General features: G+C 45.6%; 3 protein-coding genes across 4 annotated transcripts; all 3 read right to left on the minus strand.

Moving 5' to 3' along the window:
- Positions 1-4,754: 4,754 nt before the first annotated feature.
- fem1c (fem-1 homolog c) lies at positions 4,755-10,503 on the minus strand. The gene is made up of 4 exons (XM_084690073.1): positions 9,070-10,503; positions 7,675-7,969; positions 6,979-7,551; positions 4,755-6,667 (listed from the first exon to the last, which is right to left on the minus strand). The coding sequence occupies exons 1-4, from the start codon at positions 9,611-9,613 to the stop codon at positions 6,226-6,228; spliced, it is 1,854 nt and encodes a 617-aa protein (XP_084546199.1). The 5' UTR covers positions 9,614-10,503; the 3' UTR covers positions 4,755-6,225.
- Positions 10,504-11,093: 590 nt separating this feature from the next.
- Positions 11,094-14,422, minus strand: tmed7 (transmembrane p24 trafficking protein 7). Of its 2 annotated transcripts, none has more exons than XM_084690790.1 (4): positions 14,303-14,422; positions 13,780-13,989; positions 13,319-13,564; positions 11,094-12,729 (listed from the first exon to the last, which is right to left on the minus strand). In XM_084690790.1, exons 2-4 carry the CDS (start codon positions 13,945-13,947, stop codon positions 12,493-12,495), a joined length of 651 nt encoding a protein of 216 aa, XP_084546916.1. In that variant the 5' UTR covers positions 13,948-13,989; positions 14,303-14,422; the 3' UTR covers positions 11,094-12,492. The 2 variants fall into 2 exon arrangements, with proteins under 2 accessions (XP_084546916.1, XP_084546917.1); XM_084690791.1 differs by lacking the exon at positions 14,303-14,422 and adding an exon at positions 14,205-14,225.
- A 4,291-nt stretch (positions 14,423-18,713) lies between these two features.
- cdo1 (cysteine dioxygenase, type I) lies at positions 18,714-25,442 on the minus strand. The gene is made up of 5 exons (XM_084690169.1): positions 25,195-25,442; positions 23,575-23,652; positions 21,987-22,144; positions 21,513-21,682; positions 18,714-19,974 (listed from the first exon to the last, which is right to left on the minus strand). The coding sequence occupies exons 1-5, from the start codon at positions 25,362-25,364 to the stop codon at positions 19,945-19,947; spliced, it is 606 nt and encodes a 201-aa protein (XP_084546295.1). The 5' UTR covers positions 25,365-25,442; the 3' UTR covers positions 18,714-19,944.
- Positions 25,443-26,589: the final 1,147 nt, after the last annotated feature.

Raw genomic sequence — 26,589 nt, forward strand, 5'->3', positions numbered from 1 at the left:
AGACAGTACACTGTAAATGGTGGTTAGGATTGAAAGTAGGCCCGTGGTCAAGGTTATGTTTGGCGTATGGATATGGGACACTTAGCAAATAACTGTGCTCAATATAGACAGAGGACACTGTAGGGAACTAGATTTGATGATGGAGGATACATTCCTGTCACAAGTATTTGTCACATTAAAGGCACCACAGCTATTCATACACCATAAGCAGAGCAAGCGCAGTTACCCTCCACATCAGTGTCCATATTATATTATTAGGGGGGTCTTTGATCGTGTCATATGGGTCTTGTTTAAGCAGTTAAAAACATGAAGCAATAACAGCTATTTTGAAATGACGCATGCCATTTTTCTGAGAAGGGTATTTGTGTGCTAGAATACTTCACAAACATTGCGTCAGCCACGTTGACCAGAACCCCTATACACTTCCCTTGTCCATGAGACCGAGTGTGTGTGTAAATGTGTTTGTGTGTGAGAGTGTGTGTGTGTGAGGGAGAGAGAGAGAGAGAGAGAGAGAGAGAGAGAGAGAGAGAGAGAGTGTGCCGGGACAGTGATAGGGTTACATACCTGTGTGAGCAGTGAGATGAGTCCATAGCGGGCATGCCAAGTGCCAGTCAGGTTGTTGTCACTTGCCTCAGCTGACCGGGTGGGGGGGCGGGTGGATATGGGGGTCGAGTGACATGTGGACCAGTTCGCACTATGACCTGCCCTTAACTACTGTGGTCTGTGACCAACGAGGACGTAAACACCAGGGTATCGTCTTCATTCCAGCGGGATTCTCATCGATGCTTTGTTCATTTGAAGTCGTTTCTCTTCTCTGTAATAGCGTATTCTTTTAGAAAACGCTTTTTCTCCAGCCTGACATACAGTGCAAGAGGAGATCTGGACCTGCTGCCTCTTGATCTGCAGTGAAGTGCTCTAACCACCGAGCTTCCCTCAGGAGGGCAGGCAGGCAGGAAGGCAGGCACAGGGATTCATTAGGGCACATTGCTCATGGTGACTGCACTGTTCCTCACTTTAAACCCCACTCACGATAATGTAAATATATGAAACCTTTCCACATGACTTGGATACCTGTCTAACCTGCAGGGGGAACCTGCAGGGGGAACCTGCAGGGGGAACTTGTGCTCGCTCCGATCGTCTGGTCTTATGTTGTCCCCAATGCAACGGCAGGACTTTCTAGGTTCAGTACTGTGCAGGGGGTGTGGCTGTTGAACCTGTTGCATATCTGAGATTTGCAACAGGTGAACCACACACTAAACAGAGTGAGGTTAGGTGCTGTCTAAAACTGAGAAAGAGAGAGGAAGGGTGTGAGGTGGGTTAGAGGGACCGCTCATTTGAGTGAGGGAGAGAGGGCGAAAGAGAGAGTTGAGGAGCGGGCTGTTATGAGGTAGTAGAGTATCAGCAGTGAAGTCTAATCAAGAGTAATGGACACGGTCTGGGTAGAACCTGGACTGGACACGAGCTTCTGGCTGGGTGACGTGATGTGACACCAAAGCTTCTCTCCTCTCGTGTCAAGCACTACTTGTCTATCTGTCTGTCTGTCTACCTGGAAGGTACCAGAACTTGTAAACAGAGTTTACATTTAGTCATTTAGCAGATGCTCTTATCCAGAGCGACTTACAGTAAGTACAGGGACATTCCCCCCGAGGAAAGTAGGGTAAAGTGCTTTGCCCAAGGACACAACGTCATTTTGCATGGCGGGGAATCGATCCGACAACATTCTGATCACTAGCCCGATTCCCTCACCGCTCTGCCATCTGACTCCTTACCCGATGACTGTACAACACACTCCACTCCCTTCACAATGAGGACTGTGAATGAGTCATGCAGTCATGAAATGTAACAACAAAGGCTGAAGACGCACATCAAGTAGAAGCTTCTATTCAGGACAGCGTGAGTAACCCTGACTGCACAAACAGACCTTTTAAAACAGACTGCCATCATTACTAAACTCTCTCAATCAGCAAGGATGTGGAGATGGTCTGGTTTATAGAATGGCACTGTGGAACCTCCCCTCCTCCCCCTGCTCCTCCTCCCCCTGCTCCTCCTCCCCTCCTCCCCCTGCTCCTCCTCCCCTCCTCCCCCTGCTCCTCCTCCCCCTGCTCCTCCTCCCCCTGCTCCTCCTCCCCCTGCTCCTCCTCCCCTCCTCCCCCTGCTCCTCCTCCCCCTGCTCCTCCTCCCCCTGCTCCTCCTCCCCCCCTCCTCCCCCTGCTCCTCCTCCCCTACTCCTCCTCCCCCTGCTCCTCCTCCCCTCCTCCCCCTGCTCCTCCTCCCCTACTCCTCCTCCCCCTGCTCCTCCTCCCCCTGCTCCTCCCCCCCCTGCTCCTCCTCCCCTCCTCCCCCTGCTCCTCCTCCCCCTGCTCCTCTTCCCCCTGCTCCTCCTCCCCTCCTCCCCCTGCTCCTCCTCCCCCTGCTCCTCTTCCCCTCCTCCCCCTGCTCCTCCTCCCCTCCTCCCCCTGCTCCTCCTGCTCCTCCTCCCCCTGCTCCTCCTCCCCTGCTCCTCCTCCCCTCCTCCCCCTGCTCCTCCTCCCCCTGCTCCTCCTACCCCTGCTCCTCCTCCCCCTGCTCCTCCTCCCCCCCTCCTCCCCCTGCTCCTCCTCCCCTACTCCTCCTCCCCCTGCTCCTCCTCCCCTCCTCCCCCTGCTCCTCCTCCCCTACTCCTCCTCCCCCTGCTCCTCCTCCCCCTGCTCCTCCCCCCCTGCTCCTCCTCCCCTCCTCCCCCTGCTCCTCCTCCCCCTGCTCCTCTTCCCCCTGCTCCTCCTCCCCTCCTCCCCCTGCTCCTCCTCCCCCTGCTCCTCTTCCCCTCCTCCCCCTGCTCCTCCTCCCCTCCTCCCCCTGCTCCTCCTCCCCTCCTCCCCCTGCTCCTCCTCCCCCTGCTCCTCCTCCCCTCCTCCCCCTGCTCCTCCTCCCCCTGCTCCTCCTCCCCTCCTCCCCCCTCCTCCCCCTGTTCCTCCTCCCCCTGCTCCTCCTCCCCTCCTCCCCCTGCTCCTCCTCCCCTCCTCCCCTTGCTCCTCCTCCCCCTGCTCCTCCTCCCCTCCTCCCCCTGCTCCTCCTCCCCTCCTCCCCCTGCTCCTCCTCCCCCTGCTCCTCCTCCCCTCCTCCCCCTGCTCCTCCTCCCCTCCTCCCCCTGCTCCTCCTCCCCCTACCCCGCTGCAGGAGAGCTGGTGGCATGCGCACAGGCCCAGGCAGGAGCCGTGACGATGGCAGCAGCCCCTAATGTAGGACACGTTTCCAATGGGGCATAATTCCTAGTTATTTTAGGAACTGACAGAAGTAGGCTGAGCGTCAAATGACAATAGAGCTGGAGATTATGGAATGGTACAGATAGTCGAACCTGACAACGGAACGTGGGGAATGATTCATTGCGAGATGTGAGATACGTCTGTGTGTGTGTGTGTGTGTGTGTGTGTGTGTGTGTGTGGAGACTCTAAACAAACACAGCACACACCACGGGAATGCGCTCACTTGACTGTACACACACACACACACACTTTGTTTCTTCTGATGTGACAGGTGGAGCCAGGAAACTCTCTTCCTACCATGCGACTACGAGGAGACAGGTCTCAGCTCGCCCGGCCACCAGGAGAGAGGAGCACCTGTTTTTTACACACACACACACACACACACACACACACACACACACACACACACACACACACACACACACACACACACACACACACACACACAGGGCAGGTGGGAGACAGTCCTCACAGTAGAGCTAGCCAGTCCACCTGGTGTGGTGTGTGTATTCCTCACACTTCAGAGCTAGCCAGTGCACCTGGTCAAAGGGCTTAGAGTGTGTGTGTGTGTATGCCATTGTCAGAGAGAGTATGCGTGTGTGTTCCTCAAGGTAGCGAGACAGCCAGCAAGCCCACCAGCCCAAACCCTCACCACAGATGCGCTTGGTGTTTTAATCGGGGAAACAGTTGACTGAAACTTAGAACAGATTAACATCCAGTATGAGGTAGACACACACCCACCCAGCTGGCTCATGACTGCAGATAAGATAATCCACCTCTTTGACCTCGTCAAAGGTTGGGGCTTGCTCTCCCTGTCAAATTGTTGTCCCTTACAGTTACTATTATCAAGATAAGAGCAAGTTAGTAAAAGACACCCACCCTCCAGGGGTCAAGGTTAGCATTGAGTTAGGCTCTTCCGGGTGTAGGCAGGGCTACTGGGCAGTTCTCCTGGGGCGAGGGTGTCTGCTCCGTCTTGCAGGAGAACATTCCTCTGTGATTCATCACCGCTGGAACATCCAGCCACGGTGCCACATTCTGAACACGGTGCAGAGAAACTAGAAGCCCAGCTTTCCAGAAAAACAACATACGAACATTTCCTCTCCTGCTTTCTCTGTCTGTCCCTCTGTCTTTCTCTTCCTCTGTCTCTGTCTTTCTGTCTCTCCCTCTGTCTCTCCCTCTGTCTTTCTGTCTCTCCCTCTGTCTTTCTGTCTCTCCCTCTGTCTCTCTGTCCCACCCTCTCTCCCCTCCCTCTCCCCGGTTACTGGAACCTTGTTTGAACAGCAACAGCATCTCTCCCTTCCTCTGGGTCAGTTCTGCTCTGCCTCGATTGAGCAGATGGAAGGCTGTGCTCCAACACACAGCTGAGCCCAGCTCTGACTCGGCCAATCAGGGATTTCTCAAAAGAAGGAAAGACACCGTCCCACACACAGGAGCCTGGCTAGCTGCTTGGCTGCCGGAAGAGAAAGAGAGGAAGGAAGGAAGGAATGAAGGAAGGACAGAGGCGAGGAGAGCACGAGTGCAACAATGGGTTTTTATTGTCAAATCGGTTCTTTAAGACATGAACTTGATTTATGTCGCCATTATGTTGGTATGAAGTCTTACCATTCTGGTGGAATAAAGTGCAGAATTAAAGCATGTCCCCCCCACGGGCTGGTCTGTACAGTTGTGTTGTTCTCTACCCGTCTTTACAGGAGAAAGTTGTTCCTAAAAGTATGAAAAAAAAGCCCTTTTCTTTTTCAGTAAAGCTAATGTGCAAAGTTATTTTCACAAAGCTAAGCTTCTCCCACAAGAGAGAGCCTCTTTCCTATTCTCCTACAACTGGATGATAGTTGTTGACGTTGTGATGGGGGCTTGCTCCCGCGGGTCAGGCTGTTTACACCATGATTGATATGATGTGCACAGCTCAGATGGAGTAAAAGGATGGATGGTAAAAATGTCTAATACAAAAAAAGGAGTATACCCCATGCATGGCTGTGTCTGAACCCCGAACCGACCTTTGTCTTTGTTTAAGCGCTCGCAGACGGCGACAACCAGGGTCAAAGGTCATCGTCGACAGGAAGTATGAGGGTCTCACCCACACCTACGCCCCTCCACACACACACACACACACACACACACACACACACACACACACACCTCTGGCAACTACCCCCCCCCCCCCCCCCCAAAACAGAATATCATCCAGCAATTGTTGCTCCCCCTCTTAGCTTAGCGTAACCATGGGAACATGAAGGAACAGGCAGTCACCACAAAAAATTAAAATAAAATAAAACGAACAAAAAGAAGTAAAAAGCGAGTTGTTGCACAGACAAGTGCAGACACTGAACAGTCTGGTATCATGTAGCCTGTGCATAGGAGAAATAAAGCACTTATGGTATTTGCAAACGATCACCCTTCTCAGAAAGCTTGCTAACGTTTGGGCCCCTCCCATCTCAGCGTGTTCCAGGTCTGGGACAAACTACCCGCAGAGCTGAAAGCAGTAAGAAGGCATAGCGACAGACAGTCCATACCTTTATGTCAATATTGGCAAAATAGTGATGGTTTAAGTCCTGGCATATTCCTCCACATTGCATAAAGAGAGAAACATACAGGGGGGCAGGCATGGAGAAAAATCTCTCAATGACATCTTGGATAATAAATAGTATGGAATATAAAGAAATCAAGTCTAAAGCAGCTAAATAAAATAAAAAATACTTTAAAATTAAAGGGGAGTTGGGGGGGGGGGAATGGGGGAATCTAGCTTAAAACATTGTGCTGACAGTACAGAACGTCCCGCACAGACCCCCCACGACCTCAGGAGACTCAGTGGAACCACTGTCTTTGAAGAAGGGGGGGGTCACATACAAACATCCACTTCCAGGTGAATCAAACTGGAGTTCAACTGCAGGTGGAGGAGGGAGGGGAGAAGGGAGAGGAGGCTTCAAGGAGAAGGAGGAGCAGTTCAGCCCCCTCCTCCTCCCCCCCAGGAGGTCTCTCCAGGGTCCTATCTGTGCAGCAGGACAAAGGCCTCCAGCTTCTCCGGGATGCTGCCTTGGTAGGGCAGGCTGTGTGTGACGATGGCGCGGGCGGCCAGACACTGCAGGGTGGTGTGGTTGATGGGCTGGATCAGGTTCTTGGCCATCTCCTTCTCGTCCAGCAAGTCGCAGGCCGTCTGCCGGAAGGCATTGGTGCTGTCGAAGTGCGTGCCGCTCGCGATCAGCAGGTTCATGATGTCGGGCTGGTTGTTGGACGCCGCCACGTGCAGCGCGCTGTTGTGGTCATCGTCGCGGGCGTTGACGTCGGCGCCGCACTCCAGCAGGACGGAGGTGACCTGCAGGGAGGGGAACTTGCAGACTGGGTAGCGGCCTACGCAGGTGGTGTTACGGTCCACAGCCAGGTGGAGCGGGCTGTAGCCACTCTTACCACACGGGTGCAGCTTCAGGAACCTGGGACACACACACACACACAGACACATCAGCTCTGCAAAACCTCCAGGGATAAACACAGAGCAGCTGAACAGAACCAATCGCAGACTAAGCAAGGAGAAGGAAACAGAGTTTTGCAAAGGATTCAAACGTTGTTTCGTTTTGGTGGAGAAGGACGTTTTGATATTTACACTCAGGACTGAAAGACACACTAAAACTAGCACCAGTAGATGTTTCACAGCCCAGATTTGATTTCTGGGCCTGAGTCTCAATCCAGGTGTCCAGCAGAGCCTGGCCTGAGCGAGGCTGAGGAGCATCCTGGTTCAGCTCACCTGTAGATGGTCTCCTTCTTGAAGTGGTCCTGTTCCAAGGAGCAGGGCACCTTCTCCAGCAGACACACCAGGTGCAGGATGATGGCCAGGGCCTTGCTGAGCTGAGCCGGGTCCGGACCAGGCTGGCTCTGCCCCACCGCCCTCTCAATCTCCAGCACGCTCTTCCTCAGGATGCCCATGAGGTCGTCGAACGACACAGAGGTCCCCAGGAGGCCCTTGGCTCGGTCCTGCAGCATGAAGGAGAAGAGCTCGGCGAAGGACAGCAGGCTGGAGGCCGTCATGGGGCTGAGGGGGTCCAGGTTGCTCTGCTGCATGTCCAGGGCGTACTTCCACAGGTTGATGCAGCGCTCAAAGTTGCCGGAGTCGGCGTACACGGCGCCCCGGTAGCGGATGTAGTAGGAGGTGTCGGGGTGGGAGGGGCCTAGGATGCGCTCGCGGATCAGGAGGGCCTGCATGCGCATCTCGTCCGGGTCGGAGATCAGGCTGTCCAGCTCCTCCACGTTCGTCACCTCCCTGGCGTAGTCGTACGCCATGATCAGCTGCTTGGGCTCCGCCTTGTACTGAATGTTGTTGCTAGGAGATAGGAAATAAGCAGCAGCGTTAGTCATTTATTATTGACTCAATTTAGGAGGCCCTTTCGTCCAACTAGGGGGAGACCCACCCCTCTCCTGTCCCTCCTCCTCCTACGGGTCTTACCTGTCGCTGTACCTCAAGTCCATGGCCCTCCTCCAGTACTTGAGCGCTCCCATCAGGTCTCTCTTCTTGTCCACGAAGGTGGCCCCCAGCAGCTCCAGGGCGTTGATCCTCTGGGGCCGGCCGGTCTGCTGGTGCTGCGTCAGGTAGTCCACGATGTTGGTGTGTCCCGTCACGCTGGCTGACAGCAGCGGGGTCATGCCGTAGCCGTCCAGCTCCATGGAGGCGCCGTACTTCAGCAGCATCTTCATGATCTCCAGGCTGCCCGACTCGGCGCAGTCGTGGAGCGCCGTGTTGCCTAGGGGACGGGGTGATCGGCGCATCCAAACAATCAGTGGTGACCAAAGCAATGCAGACTATTTCTATTTATCTATATCTATATCTCTATATCTATCTGTCTTATATATATATATATATATTTTATGAAACTGCTCTGTGTTTCCACTTTCCAGGGCACAAATTAAGCCAATTGGAAACAACCTGGATTGAGACTGAAGACTGAAATAAACATTTGTGTCGAGAGGGCAAGATTGCTTTTCTCAAGGTTGAGGCGTCATCACAACCTAGGATCAATACATGACACTCAAGTCAGATCCCAACCCAGATGATATTGATCCTAAGACAACACTGGGCTATTTCTGTACTGGAAGTGGAAGCAGACTATCCCTCGATGTCAAAGTGCCAGGACAGTAAACAGTCAAGCACCCAGGACAGATTAAAGACAACTCTACAGGCTGTCCATGGAGAGGGTGTCTTAGTCCTAGGCTAGGGTTCATCCATGTCTGGGGACGACCTGGCCAAAAGAGCCAATGACAACATCAAACATAAAACAATGATGGCCGTTGTAAAACTAAAAGACTCTCCTTCATTTCCCTCGGGTCTCCCCGGGGCTCTGGGTGGTAAATGCCTTGACCATGCTTGACTAAACCCTAACCTTCTCCCTCCGTCTCTGGGGCGGTGCATGGTGTAGCCGAGTGATGTAAGCTATGTGCCAGTCAGAAGCTTTGCCAAGAAGGTGCAAATCTCTCCGAGCAGAACGGGGCCTCAGAGAGAGATGTCTGTCGCAAGGCTCAAATTTAGAACAGGCCGGGGTGGGCTCACTTCACCTAATTGGTTTAGCTACAAACAAATTAATCCAGCTTGGTAGGTTAACTAGTCTGACAGTCCAAATATACACATCAAGATAAGGCCGTCAATGACAGCCTGTTAGAAAGAAGCCATTGGAGGTGGAAACAGCACACTAAACATACACAATGTTATTAAAACTACACATTTTGAGAACACACATGCATTAAATAAGTATTTTATCATCTTATCTTCAGAGACACGGACAAGCCTCTGTATAGAGGAACAGCGCTTGTTTAATGTAGTGCATCTACTGCTTGATTTCCTGCTTACCTTTTACGCTTTTCCTGTTTACATCGGCACCTTTCTCAAGCAGATACTGGGCTATTTCTTTGTGTCCTTTGTAACAGGAGATCATAAGGCAAGTGTGACCGTGCCTGTTGGCTACCTCCAAGTCAGCCTTATGTTCCACCAGATACTTGACAATGTCCAGGTGCCCGTCGAAGCAGGCAGCTCGCAGCGGGGTTGAGTTAGTGAGGGTGGTATTGTTCACGGAGGCACCGTGGCCCAGTAACGACTGGACCACTTTCAGGTGTCCAGCTGCAGAAGCGGCCCAAAGCGGTGGGGCACCTTCAATGGTTTCCCCGTCAAAGTTTACAGACCCGCCGACCTCCACCGGCGCACAGCAACACTCCAAGAGATACTCTACTAAGTCCAGGTGTCCATACCTGGACGCCATGAGTAAAGGTGTGGCACCGTTGGTTTTGTCTGATATTATCGACACGATCTCCTGTAGTGTTTTGTGCTCTAGTAGTTTCTGAAGCAACCGCAACTTGCCATCCCTTGCTGCGTTGAACGTCGCCGTTTTTAGATCCATTGAAACAAATGTCTTCTCACACAGGAGGAAACAGACTTAACCAATTAAAAAGGCTGTATCACACATTACTATGAGAACGCTTAGACTACCGAGTTAAATCAAACAATTGACTGCTAGCAGCGAGAGTGAAGTCTGAAGAGCGGAAGTCTTTGTTTAGCTATGGGAGTCCCTAGTGTTAGCCACCTAGCTAGCGGGCTGTTACTCAGCACTAGCTTGGCCAGCTAGCTGTGCTGTATTATTAAAAACCGAGCAAGCCACTCCCGTTGTCTTCAAGCTCAACTGTATCCTCACACGATAGATTTGCCTATGCTAACTGGTGTTAGTTGTAATTTTAACCCAGCATATGACAGACTAGTCCAGACAGATGTCAAATGACTTGGCTAATTAGCTGAAATACTATCGTAATTGACTACACGGCGATGCTAGCAAGTAGTAGTTCTGGCTAGTATCGAAACGCCACCAGGTTAACGTTAGCGCAAGTCTTGCTCAAGATTAGTCCACCACCGCTCGTCATTTTAACATACCCATGCGACGTCGACGCTATATCCGACAAAAAAGGAATAGGATGTGGAGTCAGGAAACCACAACATCCACCCCCGCTTGATGGCCAGCTAGCTTTGTTAGCTTTATATCCTATAAGGCCAACTAGCTACGCGTTTTTCCATAAGATGACAGCTGTGATGTGTCCAAAGATTCTGTCGTTCCACGGCTCTGTGACATCAGGAGGAACCGAATTTCTTTGATCTCTTCCTGTAAAAATTTACCCGAGTAAAATCACAGGACAATCGTGTCGCGTAGCGAGCCAGCTAGCTCGACTGTAATGTTGAGAGAGGGGGGGCAGATGATTAGGGTAGATTGTCCTCCCACCACACCGTTCAGATCACGACTCGCTTCTGTCTAATCAAAAACAATGCAGACCTTTTTTTTTTTGGCAACATTTCCTGGAATTGACGTGGACTTCATCCAATCAGAGGGCTGCTGGTTGGTTACGTAATCTAAGGAAGAGCTCTCGGTTAAAGTGAAATATACCTACTTCATTTCGAATCTAAATAAAATAATTTAAGATATTATAACTGTGGTTGACATGTGTACATAGGATGCACATTGTATTGTGCGGGAATTAGACATGAATGATATTGGAAGAAAAACGATTGCTACACACATAGATATAGACGTATTAACTGTATGGTGTTCAATTTTTATTGAAACATATCGCCCTCTAGTGGCCAATAGACCAAAACACAGACGGAACAATAACACGAACAGGCTCTCAAAGTACAAAATAGATTCGGAACCACGCACTTACAGTACAAGATCTTTAATTTCCTTTATGACTTTTGAGGTATGAGGTTACATGGACTGTCCGACGTATTTTTCTATCTCAGCCACTAATCATAAGACATTTTGTTTTAAATCATTTTAAACGTGTTTTCTCATGTTTAGTTTAGTGAAGATTAATCAGACAAGAACGACCACACAATAGGTTTACCAGAAAATGTTTATTCAGCAACTGTATGCAAACAAGGAAATTACCCTTAGATGTGCCCACAAGCTGATTATGATCATGAACAGTATACAAACCAAAGCCTGACCACATCATTGAGAAAATGCCAAATGAAGAAATCAAATTGTGCTTAAACAAGAGCTTTCTTCCACCTCTTTAAACCAAATACATAATAGGAATAAATCACACTAAAGAGATGGACCATATAAACTACACTGAGGATTAATTTAATTTCACTTCAGTTAATCATGAGAATTTATTTCTAAAGATGAACAGTTGGAATCCAACAAGAAAGTTAAGATTTAACCAAAGGGTACAGTCACCATATCACCAAATCATAATCACACTCCTTCAGAATTAGGCCTGTTGTTGTAGCCACAAAACCAGGACAAGGGAAATATTACAACCCAAAACAAATAATGTATATCCTGTCCACATCAAAAAAAATCCCCTATAATCTTTTATTGGAATTATTAATCCAGTGTCTGATTTCAGTTCTGCAATCTCAATGAATAATGTGAGGAGTGACCAGTATGTTCATACATTCAGGTAAACAGTGTCGTAAAAAACAATGCAGTATCCAACCCACATAATAAATAAATTGCTAAATTTTCAACATCAACTGATATAATGATCAGATCATCCACAGGGAGGGGTGGGGGGGGGGTGTTAAAAGTAAATTCATAGCACAGTCATGGTCTGTATTAGCCAACGTCTCAAGTATGTTGGAATGTTGCAGACTGATTCAATGTTTTAGATCGTTATGGATGAAAAAGGAATCAACGGGGATGACAGGACCAGCAACTGAACATTGAGACTGGAGAATAAGAGACCTCATCTTAAAAACTCAAAATATCTGCATATGAAATCTAAAACTGACTAGACAAACAAAGCAACACTTCTGCCATGAATCACTGTTTGTGGGAGTTGGATCAGCAGTTCCTTGTGTGAGAGACAGATACCAAATCCCAATTCTTTACCTCCCATTCCTGCTTGGCACAGGGAAATCAGTAATGAAACATGAAAACACTAACCCCATTTAACCTTACACCCATTAGACCATCCTTGCAGAGGGGCAAACAGTGCTTCCAGATAGTGCAAACATAATGGTGATGAATCTCGGTTCTACTTTTAATTGCTCTAAAACTCTTTTCCTCCTCCCATCCTTGTAGAACCACTCAGGATTTCACAGGACTGGTAACAGCTGGAGGAACACAGGTTTTCACCTGTCCAATCAGAGAGCACAGACTTTCACCTGTCCAATCAGAGGAGCGGAAAAGAACACCATTACATATTCAAACAGAGGCCGTAGAGAATTGGGATCCGGGCGTGATGAGATGGGAGAAGGGACGGGCTGTGTGCAGAGTCCCGCTTGTTAGGATCCGACACGCGTGGTCGTGGTCTTCTTGTTGGAGAAGAAGCTTCTGAGCAGGACCACCTGACTGATGCTGACCACCAGGAGGATGAAGGCCTCTCCGATGGACCAGAAGGCCACACGTGTGTTGAGGTCTTCGGCCCGGCTGCGGCCCTGAGCCTCTCTCAACCGGAAGTGCGTCTGGTAGTCGATCACAGACTTCAGAGCTTCGTGGATGGATACGCAGGCTGACTCCAACTGAGACAGAGAGGGGAGATAGACAGAGAGGGGGGGAGAGAGACAGAGAGGGGGGGAGAGAGACAGAGAGGGGGGAGATAGATAGATAGAGAGGGGCGGAGAGAGACAGAGAGGGGAGAGATAGAGGGGAGGAGAGAGACAGAGAGGGGGGGAGAGAGATAGAGAGGGGCGGAGAGAGACAGAGAGGGGGGAGAGAGACAGAGAGGGGGGAGAGAGACAGAGACGGGAGGAGAGAGACAGAGAGGGGGGAGAGAGACAGAGAGGGGGGAGAGAGACAGAGAGGGGAGGAGAGAGACAGAGAGGGGAGGAGAGAGACAGAGAGGGGGGGGGAGAGACAGTGAGGGGGGGAGAGAGACAGTGAGGGGGGGAGAGAGACAGTGATGGGGGGAGAGAGACAGAGAGGGGTAACGGTTACAGTACTGTGGATTAAAATGATATTACAACCATGCAGGACAGTCAGTCGAATGTATGCATGTCGGCAGATCATCAATGGCTATTTAAGGTTATAGAAGCAGACCACTGTTGTATTAATTCACCAGAACGTACACAAATGGGACAATGTGAAGGTGTAGGTGCTGACCAGACCCACCTGAGTGAGGGCGGACACCCTGTTCTCGTTGGGGAACAGCGGGGGGTCCTCTCCGACCTGGAAGTCAAAGTAGACCGTCTTGTGAGTGAAGGTGGAGAACTCGTTGCTGAAGCAGAACTTGTAGGTTCCGTTCTTCGCCGCGGTGAACGTGAAACTGTCGTATTGTTTCTTCATCTCCTTGTAGAGAACTGTGCCCTCTGGGTCTTCCAGGCGACAGTCCACATCGTAATGTCCACCAGTTACCACCTAATGGACACACACAGTTAGATACTTTTACAGTGTAATTGTTTTTCATCTTTCTTTGATTTTTTAAAATGTATTTTCCGTTTTCAATTTGCCTGTGATTTTTGGAACACAATGACATAAAATATGAGATACACATGTATAGTCTGTCTTAGTCCGTTCTTTTCCACTGTCTACGACACGTCGAGTAAACGGGTTATTAATCACTATAATCGTACTTGGAATTCAAGGGTACACTTCGTGCCAATGGTAATGTCTTCATAGAAACACTGTTTGGCGTTGTCTGGAAGCTCGAACGTCAGTTCGGACCCAATCGCCCATCCGCACAAAAGGTGGGCCAAGAGCACCTGTACGAAAACCCACATAGCACCGTGATGGCCGAACATCTTTTCTTGAGACGAGATGTTAAATCTGATGACGTTTAGGACCTGCAAACAAAATCATAAAACGTAATACTGAATTAGATATTAATAGACAACATACACAGGCTAACTAAATTGCCGACTAGCAAAACCGGACACACTAGTAGTAACGGCTAGCTAACACAGTTGCCTCGACGGCTAGTAGCTACATTTGTAATCTGTCGGTTAATTAGCGATAAACTGAGTAGCCAAGTTCCGCTGGTTCCACAATGGACAAATACCGTATATGTCTGCAGATATCATCGTACAATAGAATTAAACTAAACTGTTTTAATGATTTAATTCAATATTGTGGTTTAGCTATCTCAACATTACTCACCTAAAATCCCTCACCAGGATGCAAGCGGCTGCTAAGAAACGTAACATCAGCGTGTAAGGCAATTGGCTGAGATCTGGGAGAATCCGCCTCTTACCCTTGTCTATTGGTCCAGTTGAAAGAGGAAGTGCAATGTCACTTTGTATCAAAATAAGAGTCTATGCGCCTCACACGTAGACACACTACAATAAGCAACGTCACAAAAATAACAAAAATAAAAGTCAAGGTAAGCCATCATCATCCATCCAGACTGCTCTGACACTTTCACTGCATTAGTATTCATCTTCATCATAATGTATAATAATAATTAATATAACAAAAATAACACAAATGTATAATGCACGTCTTGATTTCTGCACAGTTGGCTCATCATGATGAATGTGCTTGTGTCGACAGAATAAGAAGTCAGCTGGTATGTAATAGAACACACACACACACACTGTCTCTCTCTCTCTCTCTCTCTCTCTCTCTCTCTCTCTCTCTCTCTCTCTCGCTCTCTCTCTCTCTCTGTGCCGTGGCCTCTAGAGGGAGGTGATAGACCAGGGATTTGGGCCCATGCGCAAACAGACCATCCATCAGGAGGAGCTAGTGAGTATCCGCGTGCCACGTCCATGGTACATGGGTGCATCAATTTAATGATTATGTAGTCATGGAAACATTCCAAAGAGGTTGCAAAATTCAGTGTACCATGGAGAGGTGGTTATAGCAGAAACTGTACTGTATTTATGGCCGGTGGTCAAGGTTCCTAGGGGGTATGCCAACCAACAAGGTGCTCTGTTACATTCTGAACAGGTTGAAGCATGATCTGTTGCAAGGAACTGTCTGTATGTTAGAGCTCAACAGACAAGCAGTGACGTGTATTGGAAAGTGTTTGGGTGTAGAGTACATAAATGGCCGGGGGAGAAGGGTGCACGGAGTGTGATAGTTTGGCTACGTGAAATGTTGGTGCGTGGCAATAGGACAGCTTGTATGAGAGAATCATGGCATTGACTGCCCCAAGTTTAGAAACTGTTATTTCCTGGCTGGGAGGGCTAACACGGTCGGTCCAAACTATACATTCCAAAACAAATGTTGACTCTCTCTGGTCGTCACGGAGTAGCCAGTTTCTGCCTGCGCACCATCACCCATGATGACGTCACCGAAGATGAACTCTGATGTGTTGGTTTAAAGTCTCGATGAACATATTACTGTTAGATTTTCCATTTCTGATCCTTTATCTCCTGGTTTACTTTATTATATTAACAATTTGCATGTTTCTTTGGATAAAAGCACCTACTAAATTAATAAAGTATAAACATTTAAAAGGGAATAATGATTTACCGTAAGCCTGTGTTTGTGTCAGGCTTATCTCACTTTAGCTTTACATTTTATCTGTGAGACAAATCTATGAAATCCAAGTTTAGAATTAAACAGAGGTAATATCAGTTATTTAAATTGTGCGCGTGTACCTGTTTACTTTGGTTTAGGATCTGGCTTTGAGTGTCTTTGCTTGTGCAGGGTGACACAAGGTCACAAATAAAATAGTTCAGACGGGTGCCGGAGTGCTTGCCAGACCTTGAACACAGTGTTCTTTTTGGAATACGCTCCTGTTTTTCTTCTTCCTTTTTTTCTCGCTCCCAGTGAGCACAGACACTGTCTAAAATAAGTATTTTATCTTTTATGTGGTGGATTAGAAAGACAACATTTCATACTGGGGACTGTATCCTGTTTTGTCCGTCCTGATTATATTTCATGCATGTGGTGTGATTTACTTGGACCAAATATTCTTGGAACAAATACTTTACTTTGACTGTTACTGAGGTTGGACCTTGAAGATCCTCAGGACAGAAATAGCACATTTGTTAACTGTCAAATTTGTCACCCCTGGAACATATATTGTACTGTATTGTCATACGAATTCAAGGGACTGATAAAAAAATAGGATACAGTGTTTCAGATGTAGATCATTTCACGTCATTTTATAAAGGAAAACAAACCTTTTTCTGTCAGTTGAACTGTTGTAAAACAGACAGAAAAATAAGTGAAATTACATCGTGAAATATCCTGTTTTTATGTCTTAAAATGTATGTGATAAAAATGTAAGAATGGGATGAGAAGATTATCAATATATTTTCTTTGAACATCACTTTGAGATGCTGTCAGGTGTCGCACATACATCAATTGAGGGCAACAAAGGAAAAAGATCTAGGAGATAAATCTGGCAGTTGTTTTACGGGCATTGTTCCATCTGTTCTAAATATACGATACAGCAGCATGCGCGAAAGAATTTGCACAATATATATATATATATATATATATATATATATATATATATATATATATATATATATATATATATATATTAAATCCAGTCAAATAGCGTGTGATGTTGCATATTCAACACAGTCAGCGTATTTATACGAGGCAGACCTTTGCCTACTTTTAATCTGTTGATACAGCAGAAGCGGAAGAGCACGTCCTTTCAGACACATTTCCCAAAGGCGTCTGTCTAACAATAATGTCTTTTAGAGAGGAGGTGAAGTTAGTTTCATATTCGACATTCGACATTCGTCTCACATTCGGAAGACGCTACTTTGCAGCGTCGAGTTAGGGACCGGGTGAAAATTACCCATACAATTTTGAAAAATGATGACATTTATAATATTTGTATGACTATAAAACCTCAAACAAACAGCAGAGCATTCCAACAATGTCTGACCTACTTCCACACCCTTTACTTTTTGAATAAAACTTTTTTTTAAATGAGAGAAAATCACTAATCTCTGAAAATAGCATGAAATCCTTGCTAATCTCAATAACTTTTCCAGACTTGTCGAATGTCGAATATGAAACTAACTTCACCTCGCTCTTTTCGAGTGGGTTGTTACCCTGAAATTTCCAGTCCAGGCCAATCCTGTCTATGCGTTTCTGAACAGCATGCTGATTGGTCTACAGCAGGCTATCACTTATTAAGAAAAGCACGAGACAAAGGAAACGGCAGTGAAAATTGCCTCCAAATTTGATGTCCCCTCTGACACTGTCCAGAATAAGAGTCTTCAGTCAAGTCCTCTTATCAATCACAGGATGGCTGAAATGATCAATAGAAGGTAGAGGTGGGTTAGGTGCTGAGGCACAGACGTGACCATTAAATCTTATCTTATCTCTGATCTCCGCAGTATCAGACTCTCAGTAGGCATGTCTCGACATTTGCTTGACCTCAGCATGTTGGATCGCTGGGCCAGTGACATCACGTGCAAACATGATTCCTAATTCACGACGCTGGAAAAAACGGAAATTAAGGTTCCCGAGCCCAATCTCTAAATGAAATATCTTAAACTCAGATCCAACCACCCAAAACGGTTATGTAATCAGCGACCTTTAACCCCTGTCTGCGTTGTTTGCCGGGGCTGGACCCCTGGTTGTCTCGCGCCAGGGGCCATTCCGCCATTCCATTAAACCCATGTCCGTAGACGAGGTCCTTCTGATGCACGCCCTGTAGTGATGTCGCTCCGAACACCACGTGGCGGCCAGAAGGTACCGTCATTTCTATTTTGAAAATCATTCACCGTCAGAAGTTAATGACTCTCTTACTATCAGTTGGACGTGCAATTTGGATTTTTGGTGGTGGGAATAGTCAAGAAGCCCCGGTTGTAACTTTCACAGGGATAAGGTTCTGGACTTTATCCATACGGCTATTAGTTTGTGATTAAGTGATCGTTAATGTGGGAAAGATACCAATGTGATTAAATTCGTGGCCATGGCTTTATCTAATCAATAATACAATTCATTTCAAATTAAGAGATAATCCAATAACCGAACCTGGACTCTAATATAACTGATATGTTATATATGGTTATATATATGGTTGTGCAATATATCCGTGTCAAGGCATCATCCTTTATCATTAAAACGTTATCAGTGCATTAAGAAAGATTGTATTATTATAATTATTATTTTATTGTCTTATACTGCTGAGATAAGCAGATAAAAGCTGAACTTTAATACATAGAATAACACGTAATGCACACACACAACAAAGACAGTCACACACAATCACACACACAATCACACACACAACAAAGACAGTCACACACAATCACACACACAACCACACACACAATCACACACACAATCACACACACAACAAAGACAGTCACACACAATCACACACACAATCACACACACAATCACACACACAACCAAAACGCCCATTAACTAACCGGCAAGTAAGTCTGTATGACAAATAGCAATAGTCTCCCCAATGGAAACTTTGACGAGGTGCCAGTGACTTAGAACAGTGCCTCTTTTATGACCAGGCAGGAGGACTACAAACAACCCTTATTCAAACAAAAACACAGAATCAGGATGGAGGGTTTTGTTAGTGGGTACAGGACAGAAAGAAGATTGTTCGAACAGAAAAATACTTCACACTTAATCATGACGTGGGTAATGTTTAATGATGTACCGTGAAAGCAACCACTTGTCGTTGATTAGCCTCACATCAAGCAGTATAACTGACGATATTTTGGGACTTTGTAAAACTACAAACTAACACAGCCACAACTTAAACAACAGACACAATCCTGAGAGAAGTTGAGTCTATTACAATTTATTACAACCTGTGAAAAAGCCAATTATAACCCGCCCTACAAAATACATGGCAAATACATTACAGGCATTGCATTTAAAAAACAATATTACACCTAGAAAACTTTACCTTTGCTAATGCATATTGCAATTCTACTCATCTGACTGTACAAACAATTTTATGTTACATCACGGTTTTGACAGGTGAATTTGTGAAATAAGACAATAATCCGCCCCAAGTATAAGTGCTCCATCGAGAGTGAAACTGTTCATCACAGAATCCCTTTTTTTCTTCTTTTGCAGGTCTTCACTGTAAGTGGTTGGAAAGACGACTTTTCCCCATTTCCATGTATCTCCCATTTCCACATTCTGCCGTAACAGTACAAAAACACAAACATTTTTTACAACCTCCCCCCCACCCCCACCCAGAACTATCTAGTAGCCATCTAAAAAACATTTGGGAATCATCTAATGGCCTACATGATAACCCTCTCTTACTGCACTCATCACCCCACCTATTGGAACTCTCCCTTCCTCCTTCTGGCAGTTCAGAGGTTTGTTGTCGTTGTAAATGTTGTTGATCTTCCTCTCTGCCCTGCACATAGTTCCTATAAAGTGTTCTAGTGTTGTGGTTCCCTGCAGTGCTCTCGTTGTTGTTGTTCTGTCACTGAAAGGCCTTGAGATGTGCTTCACTGTAAACTAAGGAACGTGTTTGTGTGGCGCGCTCAGGAGTGGTTATCACAGGTCACAGACACACAGGAATGCTGCTGTTAGGGAAAGAGAGTCTCTTCTGGCTTGGCTAACAAAGAGCAGATTTGTTGTTTTTTTTGTTGATTTGAGCAGAACGGTGGGCTAAGCCTTTTCATGCATTCACCCTGCGCTCATCAGCATTAGCCAGGCATGCAGCAGGCAGTGATAAAGCCATTCCAATTACTGACATGTCCTTTGAACTGCCCGCTGCCTCCAATATAAATGGCTCACTTTAGTAGTCGCCCTCCCGTGTTTGTTAGTTTTTGTCCCGTCTCTTTTGCAGTTTCACTCTGGATTTACAACATTGTCATTCTGAATCCAAAGCATCCTCAGTTGTTCTCCTGTGAGATGGTGGTTTCCTGTCAGAGACACACAGAGAGAGAGAGAGAGAGAGAGAGAGAGAGAGAGAGAGAGAGAGAGAGAGAGAGAGAGAGAGAGAGAGAGAGAGAGAGACAGAGAGAGACAGAGAGAGACAGAGAGAGACAGAGAGAGACAGAGAGAGAGGAGATTCGGATTAGGACCTACTGGTGATGAAAACTGAGCACTACTTCTGAATAAAGGCGTTCTATTGTGAAAATGGCTGCAAAGCCACAGTAAAGCCCCAGAAACAAGAGGCTCTTTTGATAGAGATTCAGGTTTCAGTTTCAGGTTAGACATCGCCTGTGTTCGGAAATACGATCCATAGAAATTTGACCCCGTCGACCCCTCCTCCTTCCAGAACCTTCCCAGGTCCTCAATTTATTAACAAAAAAACGTGTCTAAAACAATTAATTGATTGCACAGGTAGGCGGATGCAGAATCTGAGCAAGATCACTGTGTGCCCACGTTAACCTTATCTTATCTAGTGAGCCCAGTGTTGTAATATTTCATTGACAAGCAGCCGTTTGGTCAAGGTAAACTTATGCAACTGGTAGATTCCTGATAAGGTTTTTTTTGTGTTTGGCAAACCCACAGCATAGTTAAGGCCTCAGGGGTGGTGTTCCAGCTACGCCTCAGACAAGAACCCCCACCAGCTTGCCGCAAAGCTGCCTTCCACATGCTTAAACCATTAAACCCTCGCCTTGTGGAACACAATCTTCCAGTGACAACATCTGGCTGAGATTGAGAACAGACTCCCGGCATTTCTACATCCTACCATTAAATAAGCATTACATAGGAAAGTTTTATCCTCGGAAAGTCTTAAAGTAGTAGGTGGTGGAGATGGCCGTAAACTTGCTGATTTCACAGCCTTTAATGATAATGGAATTTTCTTGAACTAGAAAGTCAAACCTGTATTTTTCGCCTTAACTAGAAAACGTACTAAGTCTACCACGAAAATGGTAGCTGAGAACATAGGCTAAAGAAAAGTTATTCTGCTCTTTCATTCAGATGCTCTGTTGTGTTATGACTGGCTGTCTGTGATTAGACTCTCTGTAAAAACCCATAATCTTTGTTCTTCAGTAAACATTAACCACCCATACATGTAGTTAGAGTCAGATATATGACTTAACAATGGCTAGGGAACATAGGCTGAAGAGTTGAGGCTTTTTATGACTTCTAAAAACAAGTTGTTTTTGTGGCTCCATCTTGGATCCACATAGATAAGCTTCCTTACTCAATGAGAACTGTTTGTTCTAAATATAATATCCCAAAAGGGAGTTAAAGAGTTGCGTATGACATGAAAGTCAATCAATATAGGACGGCTTGAGTAACACTCATAGTGTCTATCCTGTGTGGACTAGCTCGAAAGATTATAGCTAGGAGATGGGCTCCAACGAAGACAAAAAAACTACCATATCCTCTTTTTTTCCTCGTTTTAAACCAAACAAAACCTTTGTTTCTTTCGTCTCAGCAAACTACAATGTCGTTGCCAGTAAAAGGCACGAGAAATGAGCTGGAATGTTGGGAGAATCCTTACAAAGGGCGTTCTCTCTCCGTATTTGCTCCAGAAGGTCATCTTGACTACGTTCTTGTGGCCGGTTCTCTGGTCGAAGGTCTGGCAGTGCTGGAAAGGAGGGCTGTACAGGTGCAAGCTGGCCGCGCAGTCAGTGTGACTGCTGTTCTCCACCCGGTGCAGGCCCATGGAGTCTGGAACAGCATGTCACACGTCAACATGATAAGTGACATTGGAATGGCAAACACTTCAGCTCTCACAAGTGTGAGTCAGCAGAATGTCACTAACCCACATCTGAAACACGTCATTATGCGGTGTCCTGTTTGGGCCGCAGTTATCACAGATTATCAATCAACCACAAGAGAACATTAAAAGGTTAAAATCTGTAAAAAGTAGAGTTCAATCCACGGGCGTGGATGTGTTTGCAAGAAGTTTACAGACACATTGAGCGTGTATATAGGCATGTGTGTGCGTGTGTGTGTGTGTGTCAGGCCTCACCATTGATGTAAGCACACTGGTTCTCCTGCAAGATCCTCTGGGATTTCTGGACCATGTCGCCGTTGGTCTTGTCTTCGGGCCATTCGAACAGAGTCTCCTTCAGCTGACCCTGCAGCATCTTCATGAAGCAGTGGGAGTCCGTGTGGTCGTGGATGCTGCTGCAAGTCGCACACACACACACACGGGCAGAGTGTTAGAACATACTGTAGTTGTTATTACTGGCTCAGCACGCCAGTATGTGGTGTGGTGGAATTTTATCGTTTAAAGTCTGAGGTCAGAAGAATTTTTATTTTTCTGTTTATTCTTGTAGCAAGGAGGAGCAGTTCTAAAACAGTACCAAAGTGATATGTAACAGAAGGGCTCTCTGAAAATGACATGATCTGAGCACTCTTCTAAACAGTAGTTCCAGACAGTTACGTAATCAGTTCATTTGTTCATTTCTATCAAAAAATGAACTACGACAAGAAACATTTGGTCAACAAGTGGAAACTTAAGCAATACTGTTTTACACTTAAAGGTTATTCTAGCTATACAGAAGTTAAAACCTTAATATTAATAATAATAATTGTTGTAGGCCAAATTATAGACATCTTAAAGAAAGTCATTTTCTATTACAGTGGTATTCCTGCTATGGTTGAGTTGGCTGGCAGTGGAACAGCTATGAGACGCTAGAGCCAAGATGACCAATGGAATCTTTGAAAGAGAGTTTTATGCTTGCTCGAACCATACGATGTTCAGGACTCTGAATCGTGAGCACTCTTATAAACAGTGGTTCCAAAAAGCTATGTAATCAGAGTGCAATAGTTCATTTCTATCAAAAGATGAACTCCACAAAATGCAAAAAAGCAAAAAGGAAACAGTTTGTAGAACTTAATACAGTCATAAGTCTATCAGACAAGAGAGGGGAACTTGTATTCCTACAATTCCTGGGGTCTGAGTAAAACCACCAAATTTGTTAGACATCTTAAAGAAAGTTATTTTCTATTACAGTGGTCTTCCTGCTGTGGTTGACTTGGCTGGCAGTGGAACAGCTATGACACGCTGAAGAACGGTGACCAATGGAATCTTTGAAAGAGACTTTTATGCTTCTTGAACTATATGATGTTTAGGACTCCAAATCGTTTTTTTGTCAGAGCTTTGTCATACTGATTTGGTGAATTAATGCAGGATTGGTATGACTATTGTGCCCAATAAAAAGTATAAACACATTCTCGTTCTCGCTTTCTCACTCCCGTAAGTGTTATTCAAGTTCACCAGACGTGGATTCAAAATAGGTCATTGCTGTTATCAAATTTATTTTACTCTTTATATGGCTCAATAAACATTGGACTCTAATCTGCATTTCCCTTCCACCAGTTTTGTTTCATAAGTTCTACTGTATAACATATCACTATAAAACTTTGCATTAACCTCTAGCTATATAAAAATAGTGGACATTTAAAGTCAAACAAAATGCACGATAGAGCAAACTATACTGTAAAGTCTGTACTGTGAAGTGCAGAAAAACAAATGGTCTGCCACTTGACCTGCTACAACTGAACTTGGGTTTGAGGGACTTTAATCGTAGCCTCCAGGTGTGGTATCTTACCTGCCATGGCCCTCACCCCAACACAGGATCATCAGGTTAAACTTGCCGTTGCCCTCATCCACCAGATTCCTGGTGTACCTGGAAAATACGAGCCATAGGTGTCAGTGAGGGCGACTATGGTCAAACTGGTTGGATTTACCGCATGAAAAAACAATCGTAAAGAGTACAACTTTATTGCCCATCCCGGTGAACTGAAGAGTAAGGATGTGAAATGGGGCATTGTGTGAGGTGTTTTGTGAAGTGTTATGTAAATGGGAGGTACACCCTTCCACAGTTACACCCTTCCACAGTTACACCCTTGCACTTTTTCGAGGTTCATGTTGTTTAATTGTATCTTGTTTAACATGCTCTTATGGTTCTTCCCTTTGGGACTTATTTAGTTTTCACAATGTATGTTTCATGTTTTGGTTACCCGCAATGTTTGGGGCTATCTTGTTGTTATGATCAGTGACACTTTTGTAAAGCTCTCTTTTGCTCTATCAATGAAAGTCGCTTTGGATAAAATCGTCGGCTAAATGCATACATGTAAATGGGGTACATGTATGGGTCTATTTACGGTTGTCCAGAATCGCAAAGGATTTACACCAGAATACTTTAAGGACTCACGATGAATGTGTAGTTCACGAGTCATTTGTGATCAGAGGAAGACGAGACTTATGACATTTTAAGGAATCTTACTTATGAAACATCTTGGCAAGGGTAAGTATTATGAACCAACCTGACCTATTAATAGAAAACGGGTCAGACGCCATATTATATAAAATCACACAAATCTAAACGCTCCAGACGTTCCGGCTAAATTGGGATGGAACATTTAAGGGGGCATAGGAAACAAATATAAGCGAAAACACATTTTCAATCCCGCCATACTCGTAAATCGTCTATTTAGCACATTACATGGAGTTAGAAACACTTCGGGTTCATCATGCTATAGGCCACACAGTAATCCGACCGTGGTCATATTCGTGCACGCGCAGCAGCAGGTACTTTTACGACCCTGGAGTTTCGTCAGTGTTTTTATGGTGAGCTCATACAGCGCGAGCACAGGCCGTACTCAAATCAAGCGGGTGTGGATCAGTCTCTAAATGCTGATTGGGTGAAGTGTTCCCACCCTCCACTTACCCCTCACTCGTCAAAACACATGCACAGGGAGGGCGAATTCTATGGAGAAGGCTGTTTTTGCGCACAAATCGCTGCGCACAACTTTCAATGGACGGTCCTTTGCCAGCAGGGCAAAAACATTCGATATGCAAATTGATTGGGGGTGGAATGCAGTTACCAAGTTGTCAGACGTTTAATTTGCAGGCTTTAGAATAATTAACGCGTGGTTTTGGTTGATTTAAAACGAATTATGCTCGTTTCTTTGGAAAAAACTAGTTATCTGCTTTGTATGGCCTATGTTTGTTATTAAAGACTGACTTTATTCCATGGGTATTAGTTTGCTGTTTACATGCCTAAACAAGTGGATGGATCTGGATGTCCGTTACTCCATCAAAGCCTATTAAAGTACCCTTATTACGAAAACAACGTATTAAAGCATTAATAAAATAGCACACTGAAAATGCAGCAACGGTTAAGTTAACAAGCAATGACAAACAAAGGCAATATTAGCAGCTTTACCTGAACTGGTCAGATTTGGCAAATTTCATCCAATCTTGGGGATTGCTGTCATAAGCTTCCATTATGTTCTGAACCTCCTCTACGTTGACGTTGTCACTTTCAAAAATCTGATGCAGCACCTTGATCAGATCATCAAGGGTCTCGGGCTTCATCACTTCAGTATGCTCCATGGTTGAATGAGAGTTTGTGTGCCGTTACCGCTGCTGACTGTGGATCTTCCTATCTGATGGAGGATTGCTTAAGCCTAGGCTTTTAAATCTACAATTTGGGCCGAACTTTTGTAGACTGTACCATTATGAAAAAGAGTAAACGCCTACTGCAAAGTCCAACTTCAAACCATGCCAATGAAAAAAAAAAAATCAATTCGACCGCATACCGTCTCTCATATTTTTCAGTATGATTTGTGGACAATATTCCAATAAAATGTATTTATGTATCGAGCTAGTTCTTCTCATATATTTGTCCCTATCGAGCACTTGGACTAGTCCAAATGTAAATGCCCAATTCTACCCTCGTGCAGCTGTCACTAACAAAGTTCTCTTTTCTTCCCAGCAGGATTCCTTTGCTTTCGCCTCGCCGATCACAATAGGAGGCCTGATCCTTCTCTTTGTTACGGGATGTAATAGTTGACTCAACAATGGGGTAGAGATAGGATAGAAAACTAGCCCATATATAGGATAGCAAACTTATTGCATTTAGTTAGGTCGTATGGACTTAGCTAAATTTATTTAATCTTAGTTACAATGCAATAGATTCAAAGTTAATTGTATACTTTATTAACCCTATCCCGAAACAATGGCGGCAAACAATAATCTCGACAATTGTCATCAACAATCATGTTTACAAACACTGAACCAATATTAAAAGACCGCAGACTGTCGTCAGACTGGCATTGTAAAAGAACAAACAGTTCGAAAATTATTTTTGTTTTAGTTCAAATGCCATCAAATTATTGCGTGTGAGCTCAAATGGCCTTCAATAACGTTAACATAATGAGACAGAAAACATTCTTGGACATAGTTGGAAAATATGAACGACGTAACAAATGAATGAACTCATGAATGAACGACTGAACAAACGAACGAATGAATGACCGGCTGTTTGAGTAGACTGTCATAAAGCAAATTTGATTTGTGTGACCACCTTACACTGTTGGACTAACAGTGTTATTAACAGTGTTACTTCCGATGCAACACTTCCCTGCAGTAGGTTAGCTACCAGGCTACGTCTTCACAGGAGCTCCGCAAATCTAACACCTAGTCTTGAACTCATAAAACAAGAGCTACAGTGGGTCTATAGTCACTGGAGTTTTAAATCATGTTTTTGGACAGAGGATCTCTTCCAGTAACAAGTTATATACACATGGGCTCGTCTACTTAGCCCGGTGTCGATTGC

The sequence above is a fragment of the Hypomesus nipponensis genome, chromosome 24 (genome assembly GCF_054491055.1).
Source record: "Hypomesus nipponensis isolate SF chromosome 24, ASM5449105v1, whole genome shotgun sequence".
Classification (NCBI taxonomy): domain Eukaryota; kingdom Metazoa; phylum Chordata; class Actinopteri; order Osmeriformes; family Osmeridae; genus Hypomesus; species Hypomesus nipponensis.